The sequence below is a fragment of the Terrapene carolina genome, unplaced genomic scaffold (genome assembly GCF_002925995.2).
Source record: "Terrapene carolina triunguis isolate 2854851 unplaced genomic scaffold, T_m_triunguis-2.0 Scaffold95, whole genome shotgun sequence".
Lineage (NCBI taxonomy): Eukaryota > Metazoa > Chordata > Testudines > Emydidae > Terrapene > Terrapene triunguis.
The window spans coordinates 42039714-42064455 of NW_020664446.1; the positions used below are offsets into that span (position 1 = coordinate 42039714).

A 24742-nucleotide genomic window follows, 5' to 3' on the forward strand; every position below is an offset into this window, starting at 1 on the left:
GAGATTGGGAGAAACCATATACAACAGGTTTCAGAGTAGCAGCCGTGTTAGTCTGTATCCGCAAAAAGAACAGGAGTACTTATGGCACCTTAGAGACTAACAAATTTATTAGAGCATAAGCTTTCGTGGGCTACAACCCACTTCTTCGGATGCATATACAACAGATCTAGGGACTGGATGGGAGCCTTAAAGCAGTGACTTCCCCTCTATCCGGAGAATACACTGGAGTGGTTAAAGTTGCAGAGCTCCCCCTGGTGCTGATTTTTTACTATTGCAGAACAGCAGTAGGAAGGGGAGTTTTTAATCAAGCTGTTCTTACTGTTTTTGAGGTTCTTACTTAAATAAACATCTGCCATGTCTTTTAGCTGAGACCAGCCCAAACTGAAATGGTGCAGCGCAGAGAAACAACAGAACTGCTGGCACCAGATACTCCATTGATCCTTGAGGTCCATCATTGTTTTCTGTGTTTCATTAATAACTGTGTCAGGAAAAACCCAGTGGAAACTGAGAGCTGCTTTCTCTTCATTTGATTTTGCAACAGCGCAAAGCTTTAAAATTACAAGCCAAAACTTGCCATTAGCGTTAGCTGACGCTAAATCACCCCTTCAATAAGGTCCGCAGTAATATCCCATTAGCTTTTCACTCCGCATCAAATTATGAAGGGGATCCACCCGGCTTGTCTGCGTGTTTGGCGTGGGGGGGGGGGCTGCCTCTTCTCACACAGCATTTAAAAACCCGATCCACTTCACAGTCCCGCTGGCATGTTGTAAGGATACCGCCAGAGTCAGTGAAACATACGGAACCAAGTTAGTTGCTTTAAGGATTTGGAGGGGATGAATAGGGGGGTAAGTTCAAAACAATGGGGGAAAACATGTCTCTGCAATAAATATGTCGAGATTATTAATTATTATTATTTATTTCGAAATCAGGACAAAAATGCATGGGCTGTATTAAACCACCGCGAAGGTTTCTTGTTTGAGAAAACGGCACACCCACAACATGCAGCGGAGTGCTCCACTTCTCCCTGGAAAGTTTGACCGGTCAGATCTTTCCCCTTAGTTTCCGGCTGGCAAGCCCAGGCTGCGCGGTTCTGTGGAGTACTTTCAAAAGTCAATAAAGAAAAAGAGCCAGGTACATCGCTCGCCGCGTCCTCCAAAGGAGTGAAACCTGACCGGGGACCCCCCAGGACGGTTCGCTGTAATTGCTGCCTGCTGTAGGAGTGCCCCTCTGTTGTAACTCTTCACAAAGCTGTGGGAGGAAATATGTTCCGAGCAAGTGTGGAATTGCATTGAGGGGAGGGGCAGGGGAAGAGGAGTCAGGTATTAGGAGGATAAATGTAGTTATTGTTTCTCTTCCCCCAAATGATTGCTTGCGTGGGGTGTATTTTTACACTCTCCCTTTCTGCTAAACTCCCCCTGAACCAACATGCAACTAAAGATATTCGCCCCCAAGCAACCTGCAGACTCGTGTCCCTGATCTGGCGCAGGCACTTGTGTTGGCGCGAGCTCTAGAGAACCCATTGGTCTGGGTCGGTGGAGGTGAATGAAACTGTACAAGTTGCAAGTAATTGTCGAGCTTTTTCGGTCCTAACCCGCCCTGCATGGCGCCAGCGCAATCACTTCATTCTGCACTAGAACGACATCAAGGGCAGGCATCAGATCGCTGATAACTCAGGCACCTTCCCTGCCCTGTAGAATTGTTCAGGCCAAAGGGAAACGTGGCTATCTAATCTGGAGGAGCGGGAGGCCGGCCAGGGTGTCTGGGGAATGTATAGAGAGTGGCCCTGATTCTCCTGCCACTTACTACAATGCTGAAAATTGAAGAATCAGGCCAACTCCTGTCCTTTCGCCGGCCCCCTACTTTGGGGGTCTCTCAGAGAGATGGTGGTAGGTAAGGGAGGGGAAAGGGAACCTGCTCACCAGTCTCCTTGTATTCCAGGATGATCCAGTTCAGGAAAGTTGTGAAAGAGAAATACAGTAGATGCCAAGAGGAGACAAACGAAAGAAGCGTCCCCTCCACCGCCCCCTTTTAATCAAACAGAAGAGGCTTTGCTTGGATAGAGATCCAGATCCCTTTCCCCCTAAGCAATAAACAGTAGGAGAAGCACCAGACCTGCTACACTCTCTCTGCCTAGGGAACTGGAAGAATTAAACGTAACAGATACCTCGGAAGCTTCTAACGAAGGTTCAGAACAGCACGGTGTGGATGCTTATTCCGGCCAATTCTGCTACCTCCCCCCCAAATCCCCTTCACAGAAGGCAATAATTCCACTCTGGGCACGAATAAGGTCACATAAAGCGATCAGCAGAGCGCAAGCAGCCCATCAACTCACCCTAATTGTCCTTTTCTTATCCTTTTCAGATTTTTTTTTGAGGGGGGAAAGGTGGTTAGAATTTCTCTGCTATGGATTTCTCCACTGTTAATCTATTTTACTTTGATCTGTTGCAGACCAAATAAAATAAAATAAAAATAAATCAGGCAAGCTAAGAGTGCCTCCTAATACTTTGAAAACCCAGTGACTTTTTTTTTAAAGTTTTAAATCTAAAACACCGTACAGCTTGTTTCAGGGCTCATCAGACCTACAAGAAAAGGAAGGGAGACCATGAAGGCCAATCCCTTTCAGGATCTCCTCCCTTCTGCTCCTAAATTTCATTTCAAGGGAAATTTGTTCGGGACCATAGGAAGGGCACCTAAAATTGACAGATCACGTTAGCTTCCCCACCCTCCCCCAATGTTTCCTCCCTTGTTTCTCCTTATCTCAGTTGGACGTCTCCTCCTCCAGACAAAGAATTTATGTCACGTACTGGTGCTATACTCACCCACTACAACCCCCTTCTCCCCCATACTCCATAGATACAGTGCATGTGAAAGCAGCAGGAGGGAAAGGCCAGTAGGAACTGAGGATTGTTTTGGAAACAGCTGGACTGGTTTTTTAATTAGGAAAAAATCAAATGGAAAATGAAGTATTGACCAAAGAAAAGGAAGGGGGCAGGAAGCATTGGAAAACATCACAGAATGCGCGAGGGACACATTAAGTGACTGATAGGAGGATAAAGGAAGAGAGAAATAAAAGTGTTCTTAAGGGTTTTTCAGGTGTGATGTTCTGTCCGGCTCCACCTGGCACATCCGAGGAAAGAGCAACTCTGGAGTATGTTTGTACAGTAACCACCACCAAATCCAAGCACAAGGGAGGTGGTGTGTTCAGGGATAGGCAACCTATGGCACGCATGTCAAAGGCGGCTCGGGAGCTGATTTTCAGTGGCACTCACACTGCCTGGGTCCTAGCCACCGGCCTGGGGGCCCTTCATTTTAATCTAATTTTATATGAAGCGTCTTAAACATTTAAAAAACCTTATTTAGTTTACATACAATAATGGTTTAGTTATATATTATAGACTTATAGAAAGAGCCCTTCTAAAAACGTTAAAATGTTACTGGCAGGCGAAACCTTAAATCAGAGTGAATAAATGAAGACTCGGCACAGCACTTCTGAAAGGCTGCCGACCCCATGGCTAGCTAGACCCACAATGTATGGCGGGGCAGAGGCGCTAGAAGCTCACTGCATGTAATAATGTATAAAGCCCAGAGCGAGCTGAGGGGAAGGGGGGGCTTGAGGGACGCGGCATGAGGGGGGAAGATGTGGGCCATTGAGGAAAGGGAAAAGGGGGAGGCAGAAAAGAAATTGACGGGCGAAGAGGTTCCAAGCGGACTGGAGGGAAGTGCCGAGCGGCTCCAGCTCCGGCTTTCACTGCGGATCCAGCCAGCCGGGTTTTCCGCTGCGCGTTGCTGCCGGAGCGGCGTGGGCCGTGCCGAACTCCCTGCCGCCCCCCTGCGCCCTGCCCACGCCGCTGCTGCGGCTGTCGGCTCCCCCTCGTGGCCCACCGCCGCCCCCCTGCGCCTGGGCTCCGGCGTGCGGGACACCTTGGCAGTGTGGCAGGAGCCGGGCTGGGGGCAGGATGCAAGTGCCGTGCTAGGCGCAGCGCCCGGGCAGGGAGGCGGCGGCGGCAGGAGGAGCCTGCAGTGATGCGCACCCAGCGGCCGCTCCTCTGACACGCTCTCCTTGGCACCCAACTTGGGAGGGGAGCTGCCCAGCCTGGCACCGGCGGGATCCAGCGGCAGGGGCGGGACCCTTCCCCGGGCTCGCCTCCCTCGCCTTGCCGAGACCCGCGTCCCCCAAGCGCGCCGAGAGGAGGCGATCCCGGGCCGGGGAAGTGCCGGGGAGCTGGGGGGCTCGGGGCGAAGCAGGCAGCCGAGGAGAAGGAAGGAGCCTGGGAGCCAGCCCCGAGGGGACGGACACAGACGCTCAGCCGGGGAGCGATGCCTTCAGCTCGGAGCCGGGCCGTCTCCGCGCCCGGGGTGCTGCTCCTGGCTCTGATGCTGCACTGCAACTTCGGGCGCTGCGGAGCAGGTAAGGAACCGAATCAACAAGATGTTGGTATGAACGAGCCGCGGCGCCTCTCCGCCCGGCCACCGCCGGCCTTCTGTCTCCGCGGGGGTCGGGCTGGGCGCCCACAGGGGAGGCAGCCCCCCGGAGCCCCTCCAAAGTTTGCCCTCGCTCTCGGCTTCTGAAGCGCCGCACGTTTGTTCCCTTCTGCCTCCGACTGGGTCCGCGCTGTTCCGCGGCGGCAGGAATGCGAGCTGGGCTTTAATAACAGGCTCGCCGTCAGGAAAATCGCTGCTTTGCTGGCCCCGTGGCGGCTTCCGAGGCTGAGCCGTTTTTAAGTCATTGAAAACCGAGAAACGTTCCCATTCTATTTGGAGAGGAAACTGGAGCAAATTATTCCACATCTGCACCGGGCTGGTTTCCCACTGCTCCCTAACTAGTGATTTAGGGGGAGCTGGAAGAAACCAAGCTATTTCAGTCCGGCCAGAGGGGGGAAGAGGGTTATTCACGAACTCTTCCCGTACTTTTGGTTACCTCGTTGATTAATTTTGCACAAGTGAAAATGCTTCACACTCAAGGGTAGCCCCAGGCAGGAGGTTACTTTGGATTCGGTCTGTAGCATTTGAGAAGTGGGTTTTTTTTCTTTGATTGTTGTTTGTATGAAGTTGGAAACTGTTGGTAGAAGAGGAAGGCAAATTGGACATGGATGTTAAATGGTGGCACAGAGAAAGAATGACACCATTAAATACCTCTAAAAGGGGGTTTAAAAAAATGTTTGTTCAGCCCGTCAGTTACTTGTAAGACCGTGAGTAAAGAAGTGGGAATAGGGCCTGCCAGTGCATTTCCAACCCCTCAAACTATGGGCCCTGTTCTTCCACCTTTGCCTAGGTTGACAATAGTCTCATTGAAGCCCTTGAGGCGATCCACGGTGAGCACAGGTAGTAAAATGGGTCTCATGCAAGGGAAATAGGAGCATGCTCACGTTTGCAGAAATACAGTTCAACTTTAGGAGCTGACTCTGCCACTCCTTACTTTTGCTGAGTAGCATCTTACTTCAGGATTAGTTCCATGTCTAATCCTGGAATAAGATGTTACTCAAAGGCCCTTGTTTGTATAATATCTTTCATATGAACTACACAACCTCAGATGCTTTCCTCTAAGGTAAATAATTACAGTGGGAAGAATTAAGAGGTCTAGGCAAGGGAGAAAATAAATATCTTCAGATGAAACTAGAAAGGAGTTGGAGAATGAATGAGCAGTATTAGTTTTGCCTTTTTAGCTGCAGTATTTACTGCTGAAGGCCTCAAATTCCAGGGGAAAGAGGGGACCAGAGTTTGGACCTTTCAGATGGTCAGATTACTTTTGCAGTAAGAAACAGTGTAGAAGTTTTGACCCTCTAGTGTCAGGAGGGTGAGTCAAAGTCCTCTTCCAGTGGATCATTGACATTTTTGCCTATCTGATTGCTAATGGCTGTGTATGTTATGTTCTGTGTGTATATTAAAGAGACCTTTCTGTGGTGGAAGGGAAGGAGACAGTACACTATCTAATTAGGTAGGTACACCACAGGTTTTTGTGCTTCTTAATCCTTTTGCATCATGTGCTGTAGAAAAGTGTAACAGACTCTTAAGTTACTGGTCCAAAGGAAAAGGGATTCTCTCTCAGGCCCATGCATGATCTACTGTGAGAGCACCGGTCCATCTTTAAGCTGTTCTGTGTATCTGAGACCTGCTTTTTGGCAGAGCTTTAGAACAACAGATGGAATTTTTTGTATGTCAGACAATTTTGAAATCTAAGGCTAAATTGAAGGACAGATATGCAAAGACTATATTGGTGACAATTTGTGTCTGGTTAAATATTTATAATTGGCAATGGTTGCTACCCTGTGCAGCAGCTAATATTTTGCTAGTCTCATAGGCTGAGTGCCTTTCTTTTCTAGTTCAGTGTTTGTTACAGTTCTAAAAAGTTGCAACACTTATAATTTGATCTTGGCTAATTATAATTTGTCCAGAGTCTGGTATTTAAAGATGTATTTTGAAGTTGCAGTTAATGATAGGGGGAAGGTTCAGTACTGAATGGAGAACATTGTTTAAAGGGATTCAGGAATGTGAAATAGGAGCACTGGCTTAAGAACATTCAGAGTATGTTTACGAATGTGCAGTACTACAAATTAAAGAGACGTAAAGCAATAGAGCAGATATTCCAAATCAAAGGCTCAATTCTGCATTCTTTGTGCACCCAAAACACCCACTGAACTCAATGGGAAACTTGGGTGTGCAAGAAGCATGGGATTGGGCCCCCGCACAGTATGGAGACTCTGAATGGAGAGAGTGGGCCTGTTTTGAATTAATATTAATAACAAAGGTGCATTCCTTTGAAAATGATGATTTGGAGGCCACGGATGAGGGAGAGGAAGGGAGACAAGGAAGCCCAACTGAGTGGGTGACTTGCAAGCTGCCCCGCTATTAACTCCAGCTTTGTGATTCATTTGATTCTTACTGATGTTTTGTTTTGTTGGCAGGGAAAATTACATCCCTGCTTACAATTTCATTCTATTCAATAATCCGGAAAAACTAGAGGTGCAGTTCGAATTATGGGCATAGGAGCTTCTTACTGTGGGAATAAAAAAAGGCCAATGTAGTAATCATTGCAACCACTGAACTCTAGAACTACCTTTTAATTATGGACTCTGATTTCTTATTGATTCAAACATGGAATTGAATCATGTTCTTCTCATACTTGATCTTAATTTTGTAAATCAGGCTGCCATGGTCAGACTAAGTTACCTAAGCCTTTTCTTACAGCTCCCAAAATTTCCTAGGGGCAAACAAATCTGGTGATCATGAGTCATTTAAAGTGAGCCCTTCAAGTTGTTTGTGTGTGTTTATGATCCCCCCCCCAATAACTAAGGAGCATGTATCCTGCTTCCTACCCCCATCCCTGATTCCTATGATAAAATTCAGCTGCATGCTACCCAGAATGACTTTACTTTTGATGCCTGGCCTCTCTTTGTCTCTTGATTCTGCACCATTTATCCTGTGTCACCCTCCAGCAATAGGAAAATAAAGGTGCGAGTGTTTTCCCTTTAAGTGCAGATATAAAAAGATGTCTTCAGCTTTAGATCTCAAAAGTGAGGCTCTATAAAGTTTGATGGCTGTGGAGTTTGGAAGAGACCATAACTATAAATGTCAGACCTTTGGAGTGGCCTGTCAGCCTGTGACAAGCAGACAGCTTGTAATCTTTGTTGAAACTTTAAAGCCTAACTAACATAGCTGGTCATTTTCCTCCCATATTGTGAAGAAAGAGGATGACAATGGAATGTGGTAGGTGTGTGTCACCAGAACTGGATGTTGTGCAGATTTGTCCTCGTCTTGTTAAAAGCATTTTTTGACAATGTGATCTTACAGGAAAATGAACCAAGCCTTTATTTTAAAGGGTAATTAAAGATGAGTAGGAATTTTGAGAGTGTTTCTCAACTAGAAGATTTAACCCCCCAGCATGCTTCACTTAGGAAGATTTATCTTTTACAAAGGTACTGTTTACAATGTGGGGAAGGGGAAATAAGGGTTGGGGGGACAGACTAGTTTTAATGCACTGGACCTTTGCTTCTAGAGACTGACATTAGATTTCAGTCCTGGGTCAGCATAAGTGAAAATGAGTTGGTTGGTTGCAAGCTTGACCCATAATAGGGAATGTTTGTCCATTTAGGGGATACAAAGACAAAGAAAAAAAAACACAAATATTCTGGCACGGTTAGCACTGCGTGCTTCAGGGAGACTCAATCTATTGGAATATAATAGTGTGGTGCAAGTCAGGATTTCAGTGCGTTGGCAAAGTTGAACAGAGGCCAGGGGAACTGGGATTAGTAAGGGTGCTGCAGGTCAGGATTTAGGTGCGTTGTCAGAGCTGCAGGGCTCAGGATGGGGATTAGAATGGGGTGCTGCAGGTCAGGATTGAAGCCTGGTGGCAGAACTATGTGGGTGCCCAAGACTGGAATAGCAGGCTGAGTGCAGGTTTAGAAAGAAAAGCATTGGATTAGATCTATATGTGTGGGAAGGTTGTACAGCTCTTGTCCTGCTCTGTCTGACGCTATCTGTCCTCTAGTTTTGTGAGCACTAAACTCAGAATTAAAGTATAATTAAAGGAAGAAAAGGAATTAAAAACAGGGTGGGGAAAAGCTGAATATGAGGCCTGACAGGAGAGATTTATTCTCTTCTTTTTAATAGAAGAGAACTTTAATATTTTTTATTGCGCTGTATTTTCTGTTAAAGAGGGAAGTGATGTTTAGGGTTTTATTTATCTTTCGAGAGCTTTCAGTAGAGAAACAGTAGGAGTATTCCTTCCTTTGAGTTTTCTTTGTTGCTCCAGAAAATGTTACTACCACCCTGATCATAAGGTTTGCTTGATGGGAATTCATTGCCATTCTCTGACATGGAGCTGATTTTGTTGTGCATTTGGTTTTTATTAGAATTGGCATGTACAACTTGGAACAAGGATCACAAGCTCTCTAGGGTACATTTCCCTCTCCCTCTTTCTTCCCCCACACCTCAGTGCCAACTCTATGTGGGTTGTGTAGTGGCTGTGAAAAAATGGAGTGTGATGTTGTGACACTGACTACCATGCTGTACCAGAAACAGCGTGAACCTCTGATTGTTTATTGCAAGGTAACACCATCACTTCTGTTTGACTAAGATATGGGCCAACACGCAGATGGCTTTAAAAAAATAGATACACTGGTGTTTATCCTACTTGACAGAGATGGAATCTCTGTGAGCCTAGGATTAAAATAGCAGTAGTAGAAGGTGTGCAGGTCAGGATTGAGATGCATGAGCAGAGCTGTCTGATGAAAGTTTCACAGCACTGCCTGCACCATGCTAGGTTTTCTCCAGCGCTGTCAGTTTTGCACTTTCATCACTTTTTGAAGGGGTCTTACACCTGGGTCTCTTGCCCATTAATATACAGAAAAGGTAACAGGAAAGAGAAGGAAACTTCTTGTCCCCAGCCAGGATTGCAGGCCCTTGCCTAGCTGATATGGGTACACTAAGGTGTAGGCTTCTTCAGGCACCATAGCCCCAAATACACAGCCAGGGGCACCTCTGGATCCTCTAAGCTAGAGAGCCTTAATTGAGGATCTGTAGTTTTCAGTTTGGCCCTTTCATAATAGGCCCCAGGCAAACTATTGGGAAGACAGTGCAGTAACAAAATAAGCTAGCACCATTATCCCAAACTAATTGGAAAGTGGATGCCTATGGAATTCTACATGCTGTTTATGTGAATCCCAGTGGAATTCCTCCCAAGTGATGTCATTGCAACTGTATGGCAAAGGGAGAGAGACATTAGATTGACCAGTCAGTGAAGCCAGAAATTGCATAGGAAAGAGACCTGCTTGGCTGAAATCAGCCATGTTTGAACTTCTCCTATGTTGTCTATTTCTCCCCCCCCCCTTATTCTTGGACTGGGTCCCCTTCCTAAAATAAAAAACAGGTCCCCTCTTGCTGTCTCATTATACTAAATGTTTCTGTTGAGAACAGTGAATCTGTGAAAATGACACCGTGGGGTTCTGTGTTTAGGACTTCAGGTGCCATTTTCTTTGCTTGCAAATCTAAAGATTTTTCTAACCAGCAACTCTGCACACACAGCCTGAAAAGTCAAGTTGTGTCCTGTATGACTGGTGGTAACATAGGAGACAGATTCTACAGTTAGACCCTGAAGGGCAGTGCAGCTGATGCTGTACAAACCAGATTGGAATCCAGGTCCCTTTCCCTTTGCTGCACTAGCTGTGTGATGCTAACAGGAATAAAAGTTTGTCAGGAAAGAGAGCTCATATGACTGGATGACTCCAGGGAGCAGATCTGTATTGAGTAAGACGGTCTCTTTACTTAGTTTCTTTTCTGATTGTAATGACACTGTAAAGTCACTAGTTCCATGACTTCCCCCTTTATGGTGTATTTTGACATGAGCTGGCATGCAGTGTGATCCCTGTAGGTAAATGGGAGCTCCACATTCTGAGCTACTTTTTTTTCTTTCGTTCTTTCATTCTTCCTTTCTTTCAAAAGACACACAGGCCTGGCTGAGTGGCTTGATGCCGTCACCCAAAAGGCGCCCACATGGCTAATATTTGGGTTCCTGGATTTGCTGGCAGTGTGTCTGGAGAGCAGGCAGGAAGTGGCCAGCACTGAGGTGATGATGGAAGGGGCTGTAACGGAGTCTGCGAGGAGTTCATTACAGCAGATGTTAGTGCCGTAAAGCCACAGGTTCCTGCTGTTTCTTATTCGCTTATGTCCTTTCAGCTTTAGCAATGCTAATGTTAGTGAAAACATTTGCTGAAGTGGAGGCATAAATTACAAATCTCTTCTCACTCCAAACCTCCCCCCCGCCCCAGGTCTTGTCTTTCCTCTTCTCTTCATCTTTCTCTCTCTTTTGTTTGCCTCTTTCCTTCCCTTCTACATAACAGCAGCAGAGTCAGTGGAAACTTGCACATTTCTCCCCTGCAACAAAGAGTGCGTATTAGCATCTCTTTAGCAATGTGGGTTTAATTCAGTGCTGTTCAGCAAACACCACTCTGCTACTGTCTACACACTCCCTCCTTCCCTCCCCAAGTATGCTGACACTCATTCACATGCATCCTGCACACAATAGCACACTCCTGATCACCAGCCCACATGCAAGGACCTCGACCCTCTCCCCCTCGCTTGCCTTCTCCCAGTCTTATATAAATGATTTACCCAAGAAGCTGTGATGTTGATAATGATGCATGGCCTGGAAATAATTCTCACCTTGCACGATCTAGCTGCAATAATCTCACTGTAACTCTTTATCTCTTCCATGACAGAGATACTTGTTTCTCTGCTGATGAAGAGAGGGGTGTGCATGTGCGCGTGTGTGGGTGCATTAAAGAATAAGCAATAGAGTTTGACTCTGGTAAAGCTTTCCCCTGTGGATGGGGAGGGTTGAAGTAAAGAGGAGTCCAAGTGCAATAGCTGGTGTTGGGAGTGGACATTCTATCGGAGGATAACAACACCTCAAAATCCCTTGGGTGTTCCTCCAGGTGCTCAGGATTTAGGATTGCTGCAGAGAAAGCCGGAGAGCGACTGCCCTGGACCTTCTCGGTGACCTTGATCTCGGTTTGTTTTCCCAGTTTGAGGCTGAGCTGTTGCCCTGATCTGATTGTTAATGAAAACCTGCTTCATTTGTCCCCAAAAAGGTTGTTTTCCCCTGAGGGCCTTTCTAGGCTCCATTGTGATTGAACTGACTCGCCTCTGCTGGCTACTTGGGAAGAGAGGCAGATGTACACAGGCACACAACAGTACCTGTTAGAGAGGAAACTGCAGGGGTAACTTCCTTCTTTCCCAACTGGGTGTTCAATGTATTCCTATTTAAACAAGGGTGAAAAAGAGAGACCATGGAAGTGAGTGATGGCAGCTGGGATTACTGAGCCTCAAGAAGTCTGGGCTGTGGTGGAACCGGATTCTGTTCCCGTGCTTTCACCAGTCTCTGTTATATTTTCACCCACAACACACTTGAAACCCTTCCTGTGGTTATTCCTGGGGATGCCTGTCTTTTTTTGAGCTCCCACCCTGGAATCTGCTGTGAGCAAGGGGCTGGGTTCTAGGGATGCCATTTATGTCTAACATTTAGGATTTGTATCAAAGGGTTTCATAGCCCCTAATGCAAATGAGAACACTTTCAGGTACACTTACATTGGTTTTGTTGAATCTTTTTTAAGCCTTGTTCCTTTCAATCTGGAGTAAGTTTTGTCACTTTGCTGCAGTGTTGGGAATCCAGACACAATAGCTCTGTTGTGCTAGTGCTTGAGATCTAGAAAGGGGCTCAGTGCAAATCAGTGAAGTTGGCTGAGTGCATTGTGATTACTTTCTGCATGTCACTCAGCATAGGCAAACAGCACACACTGCTCTTCTAAAATCCCTTCTGTTCTAATAATTAAAGGTGGTACTAGGGGTGTAAGGAAAGAACATGTCTATTTCTTTAAATATGACAACTGCGGTTGAGTGAAATTAATCCTTACTTTCCCATTGTAGCTATGTTTAGAAATATTCTTTTTGTTTGTGTGAGAAAAGGGAAGGACTTGGGAAAGAACAACTAGAAATTACTTGAGCAGGTTGAAAAATGGGGGAAAATTTTGTGCGGAATTCATCCTATTTTGTCAAAATCTCAAACTTCATCCCAATTTCGAAATTCAGAAAATGTTGCTCAGCTCTATGCTTACCAGAAAGTAGAATGACTTTTTTGTGTAAAATTCATCCCATATTTTAATAAAACTTTCATTGCAAAATCAAAATTTGGAAAATTTCATCTACTCTAGAAATTGGTCTACATGAAATTAAGTACTTTTTTTTTTTTTTTTTATAAATAAAGTGCAGTAACTCTTCATCCCATGGCATAGCCCAGCTATCTTTCCAGCTAAGAAGGATTGGCTGGGACTCCGTTCCATGATGTTGTTTACTTGACCAGAGTAGATGGTGCTATAGACTGAACTATGGGACTCCCTTCCACACCACAGAGAGGCTGCTGATGCTGAGTGAAATCCTGGCCTTGATGAAGTCAATGGGAGTTTTGCCACTGACTTCAGTGGGTCCAGGATTTTATTTGCTGTTTCCACAGCATTTCTAGTCCTTTGAGCTTGAGGAACGAGAGCCTAGGACACAAAATAGGGTTTCTTCCTGAATGAAGGAGGCTGTTTTGTATTTCCTTTGAATGGGTCTGCTACTCCCCAGCTGTGTGTAGGCCTGTGACTGAAGTGGATTGTGATTTTATTTTTCACCAGTGGGGCATATTTCTCAGTAGAGCTCTAGATCCCCCTTCTCACCAAGCATCATTCCTGCATGAGCACTCCAGAGAGAAGGAAAGTCAAAGTGCGCGATCTTCTCCCTGAACCAGAGCTCTTATCTATGACGACCTTATCCAAAGTCCATACAAGTCAATGAGAGTCTTTCCATTGATTCATTGGGCTTTGGATAGTAGCAGTGCTGCTATAAAGACAGATGGATTGGTATGTGCACCACATGATCTGCATGCCGTTGCACCAAAATGTATCTGCAGTCCACCTAACACTACACAGAAAAGAACAATTGTTATCTATTTTTGCAGTGTAGACATAAAACGATCCCTAACATGGCAGGTGCAGTTGGACCTAGCAAAGAGTCAGTACATGCCTGGCTGAAGAATGAAAGCCTTGCCTGTTGCCATAAGAAATGTTACATCATGAAAATGAAGGTATTTGGTATCTGTCTTAAAGCCCTAGCTCCTGTTATTGCCTGAGAATCTCATCATTTTATTTTGTTTGTTTGTTTTGAAGTAAGTTTCTAGCCCTCATAGTTGTGGAGAAAAGCTAGAAAACATGACGTCCAAAAGGTTCGGAAAATGGAAAGCAAATAAGAAGAACCCAAAATATATTAATTTTCAAATCTCATGACTTTGAGGGGGCCTGACTCAGGGCTTTGGAATGCCTGTGGTTGGCAATACTGTGCCCTACATAGTGGCAGGGGAAAGCAGCCTTCTCTTGCTCTGAAACCAATTCCCCCTTTAAAGTGCCAGACTCGGTGCAAGCACCACAGCTATTGTGTTCTGTGTGTCACATAGCGGCAGTTGCCAGAAGCCACTTCTTTGTCCCCTTTGTGTGTCTGCTGAGTTGGGGCCCTCTTGATAGGGTCTTCTTTACTGCCGCTGGTCATGGCAGGCTACAGTTAATTTGGCTCATGGGGAAGCTTGGCTGGCCGTGAAATAGGCCATGGCAGGCTGCACGTGGACACTCTCTCTCCCCGGCCATTTGCTGTAGACCTCTGTGTCAGTATGAGTGGAGGAGGTGGGGAAATCGAGCATGAACTCTTAGACACTGAGGACTTGCCTGCTCTGTTGAGTCTGCTGATTTAGAAAAGGAAAGATCCAGCACAAACCCCACAGTTCAAACAAGAATTCAACTGGGAAAGACTATGCAAAGCAACACTTAAAAATAGGGCCCTACCAAATTCACAGCCCATTTTGGTCAACTTCACGGTCATAGGATTTTAAAAATCGTAAATTTCACGAGTTCAGCTGTTTAAATATGTGTGTCTGAGGGGTGTCACAAGGTTATTGTGGGGGGATAGCGGTACTGCTACCCTTACTTCTGTGCTACTGCTGGCGGCAGTGCTGCCTTCAGAGCTGAGCAGCTGGAGAGCAGTCCCTGCTGCCTGGGAGCCCAGTTCTGAAAGCAGAGCCATCGCCAGCAACAACACAGAAGTAAGGATGATGTGTTGTGGTATTGCCACCCTTACTTCTGTGCTGCTACCTGCAGAGCTGGGCCCTTAGTCAGCAGCCGCCACTCTCCGGCTGCCCAGCTCTGAAGGCAGCAGCGCAGAAGTAAGGGTGGCATGGTATGGTATCGCCACCCTTATTTCTGTACTGCTGCTGGCGGGGCACTGCCTTCAGAGGTGGGCGCCCAGCCAACAGCTGCTGCTCTCTGGCCGCCCAGCTCTGAAGGCAGCACAGAAGTAAGGGTGACAATACTGCGACCCCCCTAAAATAACCTTGAAACCCCCCTGCAACTCCCTTTTGGGTCAGGACCCCCAATTTGAGAAACGCTGGTCGCCCCTGTGAAATCTGTATAGTATAGGATAAAAGCACACAAAAGGCCAGATTTCACGGTCTGACGCGTTTTTCATGGCCGTGAATTTGGTAGGGCCCAACTTAAAAAGGAGAAGGAATATGAACTAAGTATTTAATGCAGGACCTGCTCCAGGATGTCCCACATAGCTCACACCCTTCAGTGGGTCACTTAATCTGTGTGTGCTTCCTTCCCCATTCCAGCCTATCATGCACAGCTGACAGCCTACTAGGTGCTCCCTGTAATGTGCTCTTGCAATTCATTCCATTCTGTCCTTCAGGAGCTACATCCCCTCCCACGAGGTCACTCAAACTTCCTGTGTTGTTTGTTTCTTGTCCCAGAAAGTCCTTCAGGCCCTGCACCCCTTTCATTAGGTCTCTTTAGCGCCCTATTGTTGTTTATGAGAAAACAGATAAGGCTGTAAATATGCAGGATACTTTACAAACTTGTATAAAGATATGCTCCCTACTTTGGAGGGCTTAGAGTATAAATAAGATAAGGAGGACAGCTCCTCAGGGGATGGAATTGCCAGTGGTAAGAAGGGAGGGGAGATTGAATGAGGAGCGAGCTGTGTTTTAAGGAGGAGAAAGGGGGTGTTTGGCAGGTAAGGACATAGGGAGTGTAGAGGGCAAGATCTAAGGAGGAAAGCAGCCAAGAGTAAGAGGAGGAGACAAATGGAGGAGTATGGCTAGAGGACTGGGAAGAGTGTAGGTGAAGGGAGAGGGGATGGGGCAGAGCTATAGGTGAGGACAAGAGGACATAGAGCCTTGCAGGTGAAAATGAGGAGTTTGCTTTCCTGTCTCTTACAGCATCAGATTCAACAGAGAATTTCAAACAGGAAGAAAAAGGTGCCTTTAACAGTGGGATTTTAGACAGACTCTGAGGAGACAGCTGCAATGATCAAGGCAAGAGATGAGCAGCATGTGGAGGGAGTCTGTGAGGAAAGGGCAGATTTTGTGTGCTATGTGTTTTGTTTCCCCTCCCATCCTGCCCTGTAGGACCCACACCGTCTCATTAGGTCACTTAAACGGCCTGTGTGCTCTGTTCCTCATACCAGCCCGCCCTGCAGGACTCCCACCCTCTTTGCTGCTAGTAGGTCACTGTAATTCCCCTTGCAATGCTTCCATATTTATTCCACAGCTCCCTTGCTGAAGACTCTTCAGTAGGTCCATAATCACCCTTTTAGACCCTGGAAAATAACAGGAGAGGAGATAATAAATTGCTGACCTTGCTCAGTGCCATCATTTGAATATTAATGTGGTTTTGTGGGAGAAAAGAGAGGGAATATCTTTTCACAAAGGCCCTGTGAGAAATCCTTGAAACTGCCTGAAGTGTGTGTGAGATTCATGTCCACATCCCTGTGCATATGTGTGAATGTCTGTGGCTACACCTGAAGGCCTGGATTATACTTTGTTCTTGTATGACACTTTCCACCTGAGGCTCTCCAAACACTTTACCAATCTCAAACACCCCCCTGTGGTAAATATGATCATTCCCATTTCACAGCTAGAGAAAACAGAGGTCAAATAGCTTCTTTAGAGTCATGTAGGAAGCCTGTGACAGAGCCAGAAATAGAACCCAAGTCTCCGGAGTGCTAGTTCTGTGCCTTAACCACAAGGCCATGCTTCTTCCTGGAGCTTTGTTTCTGCAGATGAAATATTTCCAATGAGCTGGTGGGGAAGCATTTATTGTCATTGAAATGTGGGGCTTAGTTCACATAGCCATGAGACTGCAAAGGCAAACATTTTGGATCTACTTCTTCCTTCCATTCTGGCCTCTTTCCCCCTCAGCTTAGTTTATTATTGCATGTTAAAAGTACAGAAAGAAAAGAGCAAAATCTGACGAGGAGGTGGGACTCAGAAAGTGAAGAACAGAGTGAATGGAAGCCCATCTAAAGAACGTGTATCCGGTTATACAGTAGGTAGACTTGGAAGGGCTCCAACGCATCTGAATCTGTAAGCATTGAAAGACCGTTTGACTGAGCATCTACACTCTCCCTCTCTGTGGACAAGTAGGGGTCCTTTTGTTAGTGAATAACAATGCCACAGATTGTAAAGCTTCTTTCTCAGTCGATCTCCCTCCAAGTCTGGTCTGATGTAGCCCATGAGTTATTCACAAAAAAGAGAGACATATAATTAATGAACCCTAACCACCCAGACGTGTTTCCATTTTCTTTTCAATGAAGTAGAATGAGAGCTGGGGAGGGGTGCTGTTTTAGAATCATGGCATCTTCAGCTAAAATGTAATATAAAGGAAATTACCCCTGTTCCCTGCAGCCAGCGGGCCCCACCCTCCAGTGCAAGAACTCACAGGGAGATTCCCCTGCCTGCGTTTTTATTTTCTAAAACAGAGACTTATCTGCAGTGGAGTGAGCTCTCCTCCAGCTGGAGGTGGGGGGTGTAACTGCAGTCCACAGAAGGGATGGATTGCCTTCCTAATCATTACAAAATCTTCATCGATCCAGAAACAAAAACCAGATTCCAGCATTGCTTATGCTCCCAGGGGGTCTCACTAGTGTGATTTCTTTAAGGGTCCTTTGAGTGACCTTTCTTTTCCCCAATTCCCCTTCCTCACACACATGCACTGAGCTCCAAAGCGAAGGGATTGTTTTCCTTTGAAAGAGCGTGGAAAATCTCATTTTGAGAAGTTTAATGCTTATTACATCCATCTGCCTCTGGGGTGAGCTCCCTTTCTCTCACTTGGAGGCCACCAAAAGAGAAGAGCCAGAGACCCTTTAGCATAATGCACAGACAGATGCAGAGTGCTGAAACGGGGAGGTCTTTCTCTTTTTTAGGAAGCAATACTGTGGGCAAAACCTGTTATCAGCAGTTAATGTGCATTCATGTTGGTAGCTAGAGGGTTAGCATGCAGATATCAAAATGAGAGAGCTCTGTCTTCTGCACAGGTATGTGTGTATTTGGAAATGTACAGAATTGCTCCAATTGATAAACACATGTACATGATTTAGCCAAACAAACACACACAAACACCATCCAACACTTTCCTGATCGACTTGGCTACTTTATATTGGTTACATTAATATATTGGGCCAAATCGTGCAGCTGTTACACAGGCAAAACTTCCACAGAGTTTTCTGGGAGATCTTCCGAAGTGAGGTGCAGGATTTGGCCCATTGACGAGAATTTCCTTGTGTGTGTTGTAGGCACTGGGCTGCTCTTAAAGTTGTATCTTTTCCCATTAAAGGTATGTGACTTTGCTTAAGGTGCAGCTGCTGCCTTTGTTTCAGATCCCTGGTAGAGGAAGGAACCCACCAGCAGCAGAGAACAGGTGCTGCTGCCTGGGCTCTCCTCCACCACTGACTTTGTATTACACATTTTAGCATTTTGTTATCCACTGGTCTATGCAACCCAAGTGGCTAGCCTCGGAGTTCTCAGGTCTTCCAGGGGCACTGCGCTTACTTGGACGTGCCAGACAGAGTGCCGTCCTGGATAACATGGTTGTGGTCCCACCTGATTCCATTACCAGTGGGCAGTAGCAGAGACTGACCTCCCTAACTGTCCTTCCCCAAATCCTGCTTCAAAAGCTGCACTTCCACCTTCTGGTTTCCCAACCCATCTAACGGTTCCTCAGAGGACATGGATCTCACAAACAGGTGATAGTTTGGGCTGGCAGGAGGTGGCCAGTGGGGGTGCCATGAGTCCATGAAGGCAAGAGGACCTGGATATAAATGGGGAGGCTGCTGGATAGGCTGTCCATGAAAACTTTCACAGAGCCCCACAAAACCTAGAGCTGGGCTTTGCTTTTCATCCTGTTGGCTGACAACCAAGGCACTAAAATAGCCTTGCCACATAGGAACAGATTCATTTGCTTTGGTATATTTTCCTCTGGCAATAGGTTAGACTGGTTACTACTTAGTACAGCTTAAAAAACCCATATAAAGCATTGGGCAAATAGCGTACTCCATGGGGAATGGGATGGGTAAATTCATTTGTAACTCAAGATGCTGTCAGCTGATGCCTGAAACCATGAGAGTTGGTCAGCCTTACAACTTTTTAACCTAGCTAATATACATCTCTACCCCGATATAACGCTGTCCCCAGGAGCCAAAAAAATCTTACCGCGTTATAGGTAAAACCGCGTTATATCGAACTTGCTTTGATCCCCCGGAGTGCGCAGCCCCGCCCCCCGGAGCACTGCTTTACCGTGTTATATCCTAATTCGTGTTATATTGGGTCACGTTATATCAGGGTAGAGGTGTATATGACTGTATGTGCCATATCCCACTCAATCAAATGTTAGCATTGGCATTGGTTGCGAACATTATGAAGTCAGCACATTCAGTCCTTGGGGGGAGAATCCTTGCTTTACTGAACAGCTACTCTGACTGAGACAGATGCATTTGTGGAGTCCTACCTAATCCTTTGGTGAAATGATGGGGACTTCAGTAAGGAGGAGACTTAAAGCAAGCAGAAGGCTGGGAAGGGGACCTTGGGATACTGCATGGAGTTTGGAAGATGCTGAGGAAAGGGAGAGGATGGAAACATCTTTTTCACATCCAACTTGACCACCTTGAATTCTCTCTTCCTCTTCCTGACACATGCTTTTCTCTCAGTACCAGCTTCTCTTGGTCCAGCTGGACTCATGTCTCCTGTCTTCTGGAGACCCTCCATTAGGTACTCTGGAGGTGTGGGAGCCAAGAGGGTAGAAAACTGCTCCTGCTTTTTCTGCCACTGGGTTAATTTCTATTCTGATACCAATCCTTTTCATTTAACTTACTGTCCTGGCCAAGCAGCAAATGAGCTAAATTCCCAGACTTGTTAAAGGGATGTCATTTTTCTCATGGTTTGATTGTGTAATATATTATAATAGCTTTGAAATACAGGTAATCAAAAACAAACATTGAGATGGTGCCAAGAGACTTCTATTGTCTCCGCAGGAGACACTCAACCTCTGGTATTGTTCTGTCCCAGGACTTTATTTGTTATACCCCATGGAGACTTACCGATTGTATGGGATGACTGTTAGCAAAACAGTGAATTCTGTTGTATTTTTGACAGGCCATGTTTTACTGTATCATTGATTTGCTATATTTTCATTGGCTTAGAGAACAGACTGTCCTTCAGCCAACTAGAGAGTGGTTTATCCATAAAATTGCAGAGTAAAGCCCTATGTTTATCCACAGAGTGGGTACAGCACAGGCAAATGTTAGGGCAAACTTCCCCACTTTGACCTGAAGGGACAACCTCTAGGGGCAAGGAGGTAGGCCGTCCTCTGCAGAGACTGGCAATTAGGCTGCTAATTAGTGCCAATTATGGTGGTGGTTCCTGTAATGTGGACATTCTGTCCACTGGGACCTGGCCTGAGGCCACCAACTCATTTCACATAGGCCACTACCCAGCCCAGATACAAGCCACTTTCAGTCATTTCTTCCACCCTCTGTTTATCCTATATAAACAGTAAGAACTGTGAATACAACACAAAACATAGTTTCTAATTTGGCTGATTTATTTTTAACTCCCTTCAGACAGTGCTGCAGCGTTTTGCATTTTGGGTCATATTTTGAAGGGTTTTTTTCCCTGCAAACATGAGGGCTAGAGACTTCTCTTTAAATGAACGCTTAGACTCTCCCAGCACAATTATGCAGCAGTTATGTGGCTGCATAATCATTTTGCGTAGGCCCTGCCTTCAGTATTTCCTCCCTTGAGTTTGGTCCCCTCACCCCATTCTCAGCAGGACTCACCTAGAGGACTTCTCTTTTCAATCTTAAAATTAAGCCAGGGAGCAGTGTCCTATACTGTTGGTCTGAATAATACTAAACCTAAACCCACTGCAAACAAGCTGTCTTGTTTCTGCTGTGAGGTGTCTGGGTTACTTGCATCAGGAATTGCACATTTTATCTTGCTTCAGGGGCCCTCTTGGGAAAACATCTTGAAACCAGATAGTACAAAGTAACAACTTGAAATGGCCACTAAATAGCTAGCTAGCTGGGGCAGTGAGAGGTTAGTTAGGAAGAGACTAAGGGCTCTCTTTAAGCCTCTCACCCTGCTGCATATTGTCACTTCTTCCCTGCCTTCAGCCAGAGAGAGAGGACTTTAAGGTCTCTAATTATATGAGAGAACATGAGGTAGGAGACCCCATCAGTTCTGTATCAGGGGGTAGCCGTGTTAGTCTGTATCCACAAAAACAACAAGGAGTCCGGTGGCACCTTAAAGACTAACAGATTTATTTGGGCATACGCTTTCGTGTGTAAAAATCCTCACTTCTTCGGTTTTTTATCCACAAAAGCTTATGCCCAAATAAATCTGTTAGTATTTAAGGTGCCACCAGACTCCTTGTTGTTCCCGTCAGTTCTGTGCCTGATGTTTGCTTTTCAGGGCTGCTGAAATCCCATTAGAACCTAGGAGATGACTGGACAGTGTGTGTTTGTAGCTGTTTTCTGTTAGAACTTTGTCCTTTTATCGGAGGTCTGGTGAGATAGATTCTAGGTTGAAGGCCTGTGCCTGCCATTATTTTATGGAGCTCTTTCCTGGAATTTTACATGTTTTGGGAGGAGGAGTCTGTTCTTGGTCCCTGCTTCACTGGAATTGAAATAGCTTTTCATGTACTGCCAGAATTACTGTTCATGGTGGTAGCAGGGGGCGGGGAAGATGAGAGTGAGATGGGGAGGGATTTAAGCAAAGCTAGAGTTAACTGTCTTTTCTCTTGTTTTTTGTTTTGTTTGGGGTTTTTTATTTTTATTTTCCAAAAAATCCCTGACAGCTCCTCCTCCTGCCTCCCCATTCTGAACCAAAGGTCAGAATAGTCCAACTCCCAAGCATTATGTCAAGAACATTTAGTGTTAGTGATGGGCTTAGTGCCATTAGAACAAACCCACCATCTGCTGTTCCCCCCCAGAAGTTGCATAATCTTACAGTAGATTGAGTGTTCTGATAGATTCGGGGGACAGCAGTGGGGCTGTTCTGCTGGCAGATTCTTCCCAATATGCCTCTGGGTGATCACACTGTTACATGGTTTACAGCCCCCATTGAACTCCTTCCCTGGCCTGTTGGTTTTTACTGTAGTTTAAGTTCAGAGATAAGCATTAACATAGTAAGTGTTGCTGTTTTGTATGTTCATGTGTTCCAGCTTTTGTTTCAATGTTTATGAAAACAAGGAACCATTTGCACTGCCTAGAACCAAACATAGCCCAAGCAAGCAATGTGTGAGCTTCCCGCTCTCTGTCCGTGCACCTCAGTCCTGGCCTGTAACACCCATGGCATTCCAATCCTAGAGCCTTGCAGTTCAGTTTCAGTCTTGGTTTTCTTCGGAGCGCAGGCTGTGCTGAATTGTGTAGTGTATTTTGATGGAACAAATGGGCAGTAGACATTATCGGATTCCTCTGACCTTTTAACACAAGTCAGGTCTGAACTCTGGGTTCTAGAAGGAAATTCCTAGTTCTTTATCTATCTTAGGTTTTTATATAGCATCTGTCAGTGTGTGGCATATAAGTGACTGCCCAGTGAGCCTCTCCTCAAATTCCACCATTTTGGATATTTCCTTTTTCTGCTGAGGAATCCTATGTGAATTGTCTCCACCCTCTTAAAAGCCCGTCTCTGAGTAAAATGAAAATGGCAGTCTGTAAGAGTTTGGAAATGACTGGTGCTGAACTTGGGTCTTGACACTGGTCTACACTACAAACTTATGTCGGTATAGCTAGGTCGTCAGAAAATCCACACCCCGGAGCGATGCAGTTACACCGACTGAACTCCCAGCATAGACAGCACTATGTCGACGGGAGTGTCTTCTCCCATCGACGTAGCTACCGCCTCTCGGGGAGGTGGAGGACCTACACCGATGAGAAAAGCTTTCCTGTCGGCATTGATAGTGTCTTCACTAAGCGCTACAGTGGCACAGCTGCAAGGGTAGACAAGCCCATAGCGTTAGAACTCATGGAGCCAGCCATCAGCTCTCAGAGGTTGTGGGTGAAAATCCTTGTGTTTACAGGCTAGGCTGAGACTGCCACCAGCTGGCGGCATTAGGCCACACACAGTGTAACTTTGATAAGCACCAGCTTTGTTTGTCTGTCTTAACTGATGCCTTTAATTGCAGCTTAGCAAGCGAAGGTAACGTGCTGACCCTCAAGACCTTTTTCCCTCTTCTTTTGTGTGTGTGTGAATGTGTGTTTTCTTGAAGGATTTATAAAATTGTTCTTATTACACTATCATAGCAACCCTGGGTAGCTATCCTGGATACTTGCATGGTCAGAACCTTTATTAGCCAGTCAGATTCCTCCTTTCATGCACCAGTTTTTAATAATGATAACAGAAGGCTTTGTTTCAGACCGTGGGATTTTACTGAATGGATGTCACAACATTTAGCTCACCCTCCTACCCCCGTTGCCCCTCTGGGACAATTCACTCAACTGTCTCTGATCAGGAGAGGGAGTGTCTAATTTAGTGTTAGACTCCAGTAAGAATACTGGCATCGGACATTAGCGGTGTGTCTCCAATAGGACAACTGCACACACGTTTTTGCTCCTCTGGTGGACGCTGCAGAGCAGACATAGGACTAGTACTTAACTCAGAGCTGGGTTAGACCAGGTGGCAAATGCCTAGTGAAGAAGGCTGGGAGAAATATTTTGAGGTGATTTATCCAAGGACAAGGTTGATCTCAGACTTGGTCGTCCATCAAAAAATTATGATTGTCACAATTTTTTTGAATCCTGGATTTAGCCATGTGCATGCTTCTTCAATTGCAACTGTGCAAGCTAGAGGGGAGATTGAGCAAAATTGAAGGCCTAGTAAGCAAATCATCCGTTTCTTTTGCTGTTCACTGGGTTTGCAAGAAAACCAAGGCAGGTGGCCCAGTTTTCATTTTCAGCCTAGATAAAATCTTCCAGGGAGCTACTCATGATTTTTAAGTGGTGTCCTGCACCTTCTCTGGCAGACATTAAGAGTGGATCACCCCGCTTCCATAGCCAGAAGGAATACTCTGATGCTCACATTGCTGAGTTTTCCTCAAACCGCTAACTTGAAGGGGAGTAGGGTTGCCAGGCGTACAGTTTTCAACCGGAACGCCTGGTCGAAAAGGGACCCTGGTAGCTCAGGCCGCTAAAAGTCTGGTTGGCTACAGTGGCTGGCTCAGCGCAGCTCCTGGAAGCGGCTGGCATATCCCTCCGGCTCCTAGGTGCAGGCGCGGCCAGCGGGGGCTCCGCATGCTGCCCCTGCTCCTGCTGTGCCACTCCGAGCACTGGCTCTGCAGCTCCCATTGGCCAGGAACCACGGCCAATGGGAGCTGCGGGGGCGGCACCTGTGGACGGGAGTAGCACGTGGAGCCCCTTGGCCGCCCCTGTGCCTAGGAATCAGAGGGACATGCTGGCCACTTTCAGGAGCCACCTGAGGTAAGCGCTGCCCAGAACCCGCACCCCGAACTCCCTCCCACATGCCAACCTCCTGGCCCAGCCCTGAGCCCCCTTCCACACCCATACTCCTGGAGCCTGCACCCCGTACCCCCTCCTATGCCCCAATCCCCTGCCCCAGACTGGAACCTCCTCCTGCACCCAGAGTCCCTCCCGGAGCCTGTACCCCCTCCCGCATTCTCTCCCGCACCCTAACCCCCATGCCCCAGCCCTGAGCCCCCTCCCACACTCCAAACCCCTGCCCGAGCCTGGTGTCCTCTCTCACACTCTGAGCCCCTTGGCCCCACTCCCCAGCCTGGAGCACCCGCCTGAACCCCAAACCCCTCATCCCTGGCCCACCCCAGAGCCCGCACCCCCAGCCAGAGCCCTTGCCCCCACCCCAACACCCTGCCCAGAGCCC

At 46.5% G+C, this 24742-nt stretch overlaps 1 protein-coding gene across 1 annotated transcript in view; it reads left to right on the forward strand.

The window, feature by feature from the left end:
* Nucleotides 1-4263: 4263 nt before the first annotated feature.
* Nucleotides 4264-24742, forward strand: part of UNC5B (unc-5 netrin receptor B) — a 154696-nt gene continuing 134217 nt past the window's right edge. Inside the window, exon 1 of the mRNA XM_024206604.3 lies at nucleotides 4264-4408. Coding sequence (XP_024062372.1) covers nucleotides 4318-4408 — 91 coding nt within the window. The 5' untranslated portion in view covers nucleotides 4264-4317. The remainder of the gene's footprint in view (nucleotides 4409-24742) is intronic.